General features: G+C 30.7%; 1 protein-coding gene across 1 annotated transcript; it reads left to right on the plus strand.

Moving 5' to 3' along the window:
* Positions 1–2,959: 2,959 nt before the first annotated feature.
* LOC117908625 (21.7 kDa class VI heat shock protein) lies at positions 2,960–4,075 on the plus strand. The gene is made up of 2 exons (XM_034822284.1): positions 2,960–3,328; positions 3,632–4,075. The coding sequence occupies exons 1-2, from the start codon at positions 3,022–3,024 to the stop codon at positions 3,901–3,903; spliced, it is 579 nt and encodes a 192-aa protein (XP_034678175.1). The 5' UTR covers positions 2,960–3,021; the 3' UTR covers positions 3,904–4,075.
* The last annotated feature ends 5,964 nt before the right edge of the window (positions 4,076–10,039 follow it).

The following is a 10,039-nucleotide window of genomic DNA, read 5'->3' on the forward strand; positions in this document are numbered from 1 at the left end:
AACTAATATGACTAATATCATGTCTAATAAGCTACGATTTCCCGACTTTAGGACTTCAAACCATGTAACCAATGATTTCAATGATCTCAACATTGATATTATCAACGTGACATGATAATTAAACCGGTTACACATGAATGGGGTCAAATCACCATGACACGATAATTATATTGGTTGTATGTGAAAAATTGTAGTTGTATTGATTTGATATGATTAATTAGATGTTTGATACTTGCAATCCATTTATTGGTTTGATCCCAAGAAAACATGCCAAAATTGTTGGGGTCCAGTGGGCCGGACTTGGTCTTTTCCATTTAAAAACAAGCCGGCCCACTTCAGGACTTGGCCCTCCTATTGATTAGAATTTCAAAGAGAGAAGAAGAAAAGATGTGACCTTTATTCTTTTCCAGTTTGGGTTCAACTTCAGTAATGATAAAGATGATGAGAATTATGACCTCAAAATTGACCCCAGGTTACTTTATTTGAACTGTGGCATGTGGGTATATCCCATGACTGTTAATCAAAGCACCTCATTAACTGCAGAAAATAATTCTTGTGATGCCTTTGAGAGAGGGTAGAATTAGAAAGAGCTTTGGCCAGTAATTGTTTCCAAAAACAGTTATAAAAAAATAATTTTTAATTTATTTTTTTATATTTTTAAATATGTTTTAAAAATAAATTAGTTTTAAATATCATATATATAAGTAAAATTAGTTTTAAATAATTTAAGAATAGTATTTTTGGTAATTTATTATAAAAAAAAATATTAAGTGATTTTCCAATATTTATCTTTATTTTTTTAATAATAAATTATTATATTTAAACTATTATTTCAATAAAGATAAATTTGTCGTAATACAAATAAATTAATATATTAAAAAATAATAAATTAAATATCTTAAATTAATAAATTATACAGTTTTATATATTATTTATATGTTATATAAGTTTATTATTTTAAAATTATTAATTTATTAATAAATAAAATATTTATTTATAATATTTTCTATTTATCAATTTATGTTTGTTGAAATAATACTAAATCCTTAAGTTTAAATAAAAATAATTTATTATTTAAGTATATTTTTTTAAATTTCGATTATAAATTGAAATTTAATAATTTTTAATTTAAAAAAAAATTAACTAAAACCTCAGTTGACAACTGTCGCTTCAATTAAAAAATGAAGTCTCAGTTACCAACTGAGGCTTTAACTAAAATGATAAAAAAAAATATTTTTTTAATGATATGCCATTTACGTGGCACCAAAGAACTCAATTTGAATATAAGTTTCAAAAAGTAATTAGATCTTATATAATTTTTCTTTTAATAAATGAGTCATTTTCACCCAAAACTCTCAAAATTGACCCAAGTTACTTTATTTGAACTGTGGCATGTGGGTATATCCGATGACCGTTAATCAAAGCACCCATGGTCATGACTCTGAGAAAGGGTAGAATTAGAAAGAGCTTTGGCCAGTAATTGTTTTCAAAAACAGTTATAAAAAAATAAATTTAAAATTATTTTTTTATATTTTTAAATATGTTTTAAAAATAAATTAGTTTTAAATAATTTAAGAATAGTATTTTTGGTAATTTATTATAAAAAATTTGTGAAATATCTCATTTTGAAAGAAAATGTTTTCAAACATTTAAAAGTGTTTTCAAAAGAATAATTGATGGGGTTACGTACTCTATCTGCCGAAGCCCACTTTCACAAGTGGCCACAGAATTCCAATTGGCTACAAGTTCAAACTCCCATCAATCTGATACCCATCTTGCTTTTTGAGGAAAAGTAGCTCTGGAGATGCCAATATCGGATGTATCTAGTCTAAATTTATTACCAAAAGTTTTAGGGTTCAATAAGAAAGATGTGGGAACTGGGAAGGTGCTTCGTGACAACACACACACCTTACAATTTGAAATTATTCCTTTCACACCATAGTGCATTTTGAAGGGTCCATAGCATTTCCATTCATAAAGTCTGGGGTTACCCCAAAAAAATAATGAAAATTCAAGATGTGGGTTGGTACTCCAAGAGCTCTATGGTATCATTTACCCAAACCCCACACAAGAAATCAAAGTCTTTTTTTAGTAAATATTTTTTAAAACAGTTTTCTGCTCTTAAAAATATAAAATAAGGTATTTTTAAATAACTTTTTTTAGTTGTGTTATATTATTTTTATTTTTTTTATAATTATTTTAAAAAATAATTATATAAATATAAAGAACTGTTAAAAGTGTTTTATAAATATAAGTTCTTTTAAAAATATATTTAAAACACAGAAAATATAGTAAAATTGTTTTTCAAAATTATATTTGAAAACACTTTTCAAATAGAGTCCAATATTAAGATGAAAATATGAATGAAAATAAGATGGAGACAAGAGTGGATTATAATACCAAATAGAAGGGAGGAATCAAAATCCTAAGCGAAGGAGGATTTGGTTTCTCTTCTATTTGAAAATCAATCCAAAGACGATAATGAATGAGAATGGAATCTATTTCTCATTCTCTATTTTAATGTTCCAACCATGGCCTAATAGTTTGGTGACACTAACTCATCGGAAACTCTATAAAGACTTGGAGATGAATAATACTTTCGATAGTGTAACCTTGAGGAGGACTAGTGTTAGAACCGGGGTTTGTCTGTTAAGCATCCAGAATATTGTCACTATTAGAGCATAATATACATTAAGGTTTCAAATTCTCAACGTCTAAGATTTTAGACTAAATAGTAACTCAACATGATGATATTAGAGGTGTAGTTAACTCAAGGTCTGTGCTACCAAGTCTAAAGACAGGGTTGGTTAGTTGTCGTGGGATGCCACATGGTGTCCACCAATGCCTAATCTGCTTCCCATTGTTGCTTCTAGCCCATGAGAAAAATCTAGAAAAGAAATATTCTCGCCAGCTTTAAGTCCTCTAATATTCCAAAGGAATTTGTTCTCTGCTTTTCCAAAAGGCACCTCCTAAATTTATAAGGAGCTTAAACACTAAGAAAAATTCAACTTGTTTCCTGCAATGACAAGTTCTAAACAGCTTGAAGTTCAATCAGAAGATCGAACTCCACAGAAATGGTGCGTTTCATTGAGGGAAGATAAGTTTGAAGCATTTCTCTCCCAAGGCAACCCAACAGTGAGGAAGGTTTTTGGTGATGGGTCACTGTTCAGCCCCTTCTTGTTCAGAAAATTCTTTGATCCTTCTGATGCCTTCCCTCTATGGGAGTTTGAGTCTGATATTTTGCTGTCTCATCTTCGGAGTTCCGGTCAGACCACGGTCGATTGGCTCCAGACAGATAAAGACTATGTACTAAAAGCAGAACTACCAGGTAAGTGATCTGAGCTCTGATCAGAAATATTTTTCTCACTGATACTTTGATTATAATTCTCATGATTCAAAGAAAAAACAGGACATGAACCTGAGGAGTAGGGGCATTATTCCTCAACTCCTGTAAACTTTTTTTGCTTTATGGGGTTGTACCAAAGAAACTAGAAGTGATCAGATTCATCCATCAGTTACCATTTAATGGGGCAAATACAGGAAGAGTTGGGGGATAAAGGCCAAGACTCCATAGGTTTAAGTCGAGCTTATCGAAAATTTTCTTTGACAACATGATCTGTGGTTTAAACAGGAGTTGGGAAAAATAGTGTTCAAGTCTATGTGGAAAATGGGAAAGTTGTGGAGATTAGTGGACTATGGAGGCATCAAAAGGAGCCCAAGACAAAGGAATGGAGAAGTGGGCATTGGTGGGAACATGGATATGTCCGGAGGCTTGAGCTGCCGGAAAATGCAGATTGGAAGAGGATTGAGGCCAGTGTGAAGGATGAAATATATTTGGAGATTAGAATTCCCAAGTGTGATATCCCTCATGGAAAGGAAGAGGGAGCTGAAGATTCTGAATAAGGTAGAGGTTGCAATGAATGACAAACACTGCGTAAGGCCATGTACTACTATGATGAAATGTTCATGTGATCAAAACACATGGCATGGAACATATATTATATGACCAAATGTTCATATATATACCGAGCTTTTCTGCTATTATAGTATATATAATCCTAAAGATCTAGCACTACATAATCTTTTATCAGTGGATCATGCTCTTATTCATCTTATTCAGAGTTTCACAAAGTATAGAAACAGTAAGCAAATAGGGAAGGGATAGATTTTCTTACAGTCAGAAGAGGTCTCCTAAAAACAGTCCCTGAAAATGTGAATGTGAAGGCATGTGTTGAAACAGCTTCACCAAAGGTAGATCATTGTGTTGGAGTGCATATGGGAATATCTCATAATTCACAGAGGATGCTCCACCAAATTAAAGGGGAGAATAGCTTCTAGTAGCTACATATTTTAAAAAACAAACTAAAAATTCACGGCTCAATCTAGATAGGACCTTACGTAGGAAGGTTGTTTTAACTTTTAAGTTCCTTTGCCGCGTGTAGGAAAAGGATAGGAGCCAAAAAGTGGGTCATATTGAATCCCCATTTTCTAATCCTTATGTGCTTGTGGTGAGAAAGGGAGGGCCCATGTGCAGGCATGGTCCGAGCCCATCTGGTAGGATTTGTTCCAAGAACTATTTAAGTGGGCACTCGTCGACACCAGGGGACCCCTTAGGCTCAACGCCTCATTGGTGCGCCTGAATTGGGCCATTTTTGCACCAATTTGTTTAACCCAATTTTTGGCCTAAACTAAGCTATTCCAATCAATGATCTACTTCAAGGGTAATGATTACACGCCTTAGCCTTCGTCGATAAGTTCTCTTAGTTTCTATTCAAATTTGTTATTTTATACTTTCATTCATTCCTCGATTTGTTATTTATGTTCCATTTTACTGCCTTGGTTTTTAGCCTCTTAATGGTAACAATTTTAGGTGGTGTTTGTTTTTTTATTTAATTCTAAATAAAACCTTAATGCTTATTAGTGTTAAATATTAAGTTATTTATTTTTGTAGTATTTTATTTCTATTAAGTATTAAAAAGTAAAAAAAAAAACCAATATGTTATTTTTCTATTTAGAAAAAGCTACATATTTTGACTTTTTTTATTTAGTAAAAAGTTTATAATAAGTCATGAAAAATAAGAAAAACAAACAACCTAAATTCTAAAAATAAATTGCTTTCAATAAAAAACCAAAAAAACAAACACCACCTTAAAGTAGATAAGAAAACATGAGGTTTCCTTGCACTGGTTATACCTAACAACTCCAACATAGGCCAATTTGAGAGATGGTTGGAACATGTGTTCTTTGCCATTGATGTTGTTAATTTAAGACACATCTTAACTTAGCAAAAACCGAAAGAAAACTTTGATTATTATGCTAATTGGGAATCAGGGAACAAACAAGTTTGCCATATGCTCTTGAGTGCAGACTTGAGTACCCTATCCAATGAGTTGTTTGATATTTACTATTTAGGAAGAAATTGAACAAAAACAAAAACTTTTTCTTATAGGATAGTAAAACCCAAATATATGCCATATGGAACTTTGGGAAGTTTCATATGACTAAGAATAGAGATATATCATCTTGAATCCTTGCCTATCATGCCCTAATTAGTGACCTGGAAAATGACAACATTGAATTTCTTGAATCTTGGAAAGACTAAAATTAATATGAAATACAAGAGGGAGCCAATGTATCTAAAATACACAATAATCCATATTAAGATTGAATAGCATAACAAAAATTGAGATGACATTAGAAAAACTAAGGAACTTGTTTCCAAGGCAAATCTAGTAGAAGACAACCCTCAAAACACTCAACACAACTAGGGGTAGAGCTAGAAATAGGATTTTGTTAGGGGGAGAAGGGGCAATATGAGAGAGGGATTAGTTTTAGAGAGGGCGAATGTGAACCAAAAATCAACATTTGACTTATTGGTTGGTTTGTTTCTCTTTAAAATTGAGGTCATAGGATCAAACCTCATATTACATGGGAATTTTTTTATTTTTCGACGGATAGGTGGCATATGCCCCTTCTAAGCAATAGGCTTGAAATCTAACAAAGAACCCCAAATTTAGGAAGAGGAGAAGTTATTTTATTTATTAAAGCTCAACATTATGCAACACAATGTAGGCTTATTTTGCGAACAAATCTTCGAACCCTAAATTTAGGAAGAGAGGAAATTGCTTTATTTATTAAAAGATTGGCAGTATACAACACAACACAATACAGGCTTAGAAAGAGGAGTGAGTTTCAAACCCTTTAGGGAGAGAGAGGAAATTGCTTTATTCCTTGAAAGCTTGACACTAAGCAACACAATGCTAGCTTAGAAAAAGGAGTGAGGGACCAAGATACAAACTTGGCTAAAATTGATACAATAGTTATAGTGGTTTCCTCTAAGAAGAACATAGCCATTAGTATGAAGGATTAGGTAGACTTTAGATGTACCAAGCACACTCACATCAACAAAAGTGCATTTACCTCCTATATATATATGAGAAAGTGAAGAACATGCATTTATAGGTGATTTGAAGCCCTTGCTCATGATCAAAAAAGGGAAGTTGTTTCTTAAATTGACTTCAGACGAAATACTTACTCTTAATGATGTTTTTCATGAGCTAAACATATGTTAGAACTTAGAGTTTATCTCTTTACTTAAGAAAGTAAGAGTTAAGATCATGTTTGAGTCTACTAAAATTATACGTACAAAGAATGATGCATTTGTGAGAAGGCCTACTATGATCAGGACTTGTTCATCTTAAGCATTTTTGAAGTTACTAATCACAAGGCGTCTAGTTTTTTTGGATATATCATTAACTCTTGTGATTTGTGTCATGGTAAATCAGGACATGTGAATTACTCATATATAAAGAAGATGACAAATATTGAGTTGATATTAAAATGTCATTAGAAAACCATTGAAAATGTGAAAGCTTTATGGAATAAAAAACGTTTGAGAAAACTTGCATGATAATATAACTCAATGACTAGAAGTGTTAAAAAAAATAAGGACTCTTAAGCCTTATTCATGGTGATTAAGGAGACAAAAAATACAGTGACTTAAAATTTTTTATATAACTTTTATAAATGATTAATAAAATATATCTTTTAAAGAACAAAGATGAAGTTACAAATATTTTATGAAAGTTGGACAATTGACTAAATATATATAGATATATGAGAGCCCATGCTATGAGATTAATGACGGTATTTTACAATGGTTGAAGATGAGTGCATACTCTTAATGAATACCATACTCCCTATAGGTATTGTATTTAAATTGCAAGACATACTTGACGAATTTGCCTATAGTAGAGTGGAGTGTGGTCGCTTGCTATAGGATTAACGTGGGCAAGTCCTTTAAAGCTCTTACTAATATCCAAGTAAAGTGATTGACCTATCCGATCAACCTGTTTACATAGTTATTAAATAGAAAAAACGAATAATTTGAAACTTGAAATGGATAGATGGGTTGGATTGGTTCAACAGACAATTAGACCATGTTTGGATTGAGCAATGCAATTGGCTTATTTTTATTTATTTATTTATTAAATCATCATATTTGACTAGCCAACTCAATAGTGAAATCGCTAAATTGGGTGAGTGGCCGATTTTTAGTTCAATCCAAAAGCTCATTAAGGTGGAACTAGTTTAAGGCTAAAAGCGCACTAAACCACTCTCCAAAAGCCTACTAAAACCACTCTCATTTTGGCTTACTTAGGTAGTGTTTGTTTTTTGGTTGAATAGAAAAAGTTAAAATATTTGATTTTTTCTATTTAACTAAAAATACCTTATTGATATTAACTAACATAACTAAAGTAAACTTGTTATCAATAAGTTTAGTTTAGTTATGTTGGTTGATGTCAATGAGTTATTTTAACTGAATGAAAAAAGTCAAATATTTTGATTTTTTCTATTTAGCCAAAAACAAACACCACCTTAATTACAAGCCTATGTTTTCATTTTTTTTTCTTCAGATTTTCGTCACTCAAAAAGTTTGTATAAATATAAATATTTAAATTTACATTATATCGCCGAAATATCGTGTATCGAAGGATATCGACACTACAGTATATAAAGAAAATATTAAAAGAATATTTTAAAGAGCAAATTAATTATAATTATTTTATAATTAAATGCAAAATCTTTTAATTAATTACCAAAAATATAAAAATTATATAATTTTCTTCATAATGTTTTTAATATCATTAATAATTAATTAAATATTAAAAAATTATATATATATATATATATATATATATATCATAATTTATTTTATATTGTTTAATACAATTGAATTAAATGGATCTTATTTTAATATTAATATATATTTTAAAATTAGACATATTATAATCAAATATCATAATATTAGGTGTAATTTAATAATAAATGTACACTTATAAAATTCATATTTTTATCAATGCATACGATATTATTATCAAATATGATAAATCATGTTATACATATATCAAAATTTTCAATAAAATAACTTTAAAATGTCTATTATACTTCTAATTATATTATTATGAGGTTTTCCTTATATTTTCATTAGTTTTTAACAATTTTAAGCTTATCGAAATTTTTTCCCAAAATATCCGCTGATATATCTCCGATATATCCGATATATTCGTAAAATCGAAGTACCGATATATCCGTGATTACCGATATTTTCATCCTTGGTTGTAACAACATAATAATTTTTAAAAGTATAAATTAAATAATAAAAATTTTCTTTTATCTTGAATATATCTTCACACTTGAATATTAGACATTTTTTTTTAATTTTATTTAATAAAATTTAAAGTATTAATGTATTTATATATGTCTTTATTATAATTTAATTTGATAACATGAAAGATAAAAAATAAAATAAAATTTATTTTTTTAATATATACATGATAAGAATCTTTGGTTAATAGTTTAATTTTGAAGAAAAAGTGGAGGATGACGTGTCCACGAGAGGACGAAAATTATCTAGCGGAGTTCTCGGGGCGGAACCCATTTACCCTGGAATTTCCACACCAGCCCACGTCCATGACGTGAAGAATTTAACCAAAATAACTAATAGCAACACAACCATAAGCTCAGTCCTCATTGCCATAATGCAACAAATTTGGAATTTCAATAAATAAATAAATAAATAAACCATTCTCAACTTATGTTCATCCAAGTTTTATTTCTCTCACTCTATTTATATATATATATATATAAACTTGAGAATTGCCTTTTTTTTAAAAAAAATATCAAAGGTGGTAAAGAGGATATGATAAACTATAAAGGTTTGAGAACCCGTGTAATATATGACCGAAATCCTCAATAATTATTGAGGTAATTGTTTCTCATTATATAGAGTGTAAATATAGTAAGAAAATCCTACAAACTAGGAAAAGATAAATATACATAATAACAAATAATCTAAGATCAAGGAAATAATCAATCAGGAAAGGATTCTGCCTTATCATCTCTCTTGCAAGATGAGTGTGGTAGAAGTAATAACATGAAGCTTGTTGCGAAAAAGTAGGAACTGAGGCTTGGAGACGCCCTTGGTAAAAGAATCGGCAAGCTGAAGATGGGAGGGAGTAAATGCGACTTTTAAAGAACCATTTGCAATCAATTCACGAAAAAAATGATAATCAATCGCAATGTGCTTAGATCGAGACCGAGTGACTGGATTGACCACCATAAAAAGAGCACTTCTGTTGTCGCATAATATCTTCAGAGGGGAAGGCAAGGGAAAACGTAGATCACGAAGAAGCTGAACAAGCCAAGCAACTTCAGCAGTAGTAATGGCTAAGGATCTATACTCAACTTCAGCACTGGAGCGAGAAACAATAGATTGTTTCTTAGAGCACCAAGAGACAAGATCAATGCCAAAGAATATAAGATAGCCACTGGTAGATCATCGTGTATCAGGACAACCAGCCCAATCAGCGTCAAAATAAGCAAGCAACTCATGAGAGGATGTGCGGTGAAGTTGAAAACCATGATGGATTGTGCCTTTAACATAACACAATATGCGTTTGAGTGCTCGAAAATAATCTTCAGTTGGAGCATGCATGTACTGGCAAATAGAATTGACACTGAAAGAGAGATCAGGCCG

The sequence above is a fragment of the Vitis riparia genome, chromosome 19, assembly GCF_004353265.1.
Source record: "Vitis riparia cultivar Riparia Gloire de Montpellier isolate 1030 chromosome 19, EGFV_Vit.rip_1.0, whole genome shotgun sequence".
In the NCBI taxonomy this organism is placed as follows: domain Eukaryota; kingdom Viridiplantae; phylum Streptophyta; class Magnoliopsida; order Vitales; family Vitaceae; genus Vitis; species Vitis riparia.

Coding starts and splice junctions, on each gene's coding strand:
- LOC117908625 (XM_034822284.1), top strand. CDS start 3,022: ATGACAAGTTCTAAACAGCTTGAAGTTCAATCAGAAGATCGAACTCCA. Junction 3,329..3,631: donor ACTAAAAGCAGAACTACCAG/GTAAGTGATCTG, acceptor TGGTTTAAACAG/GAGTTGGGAAAAATAGTGTT.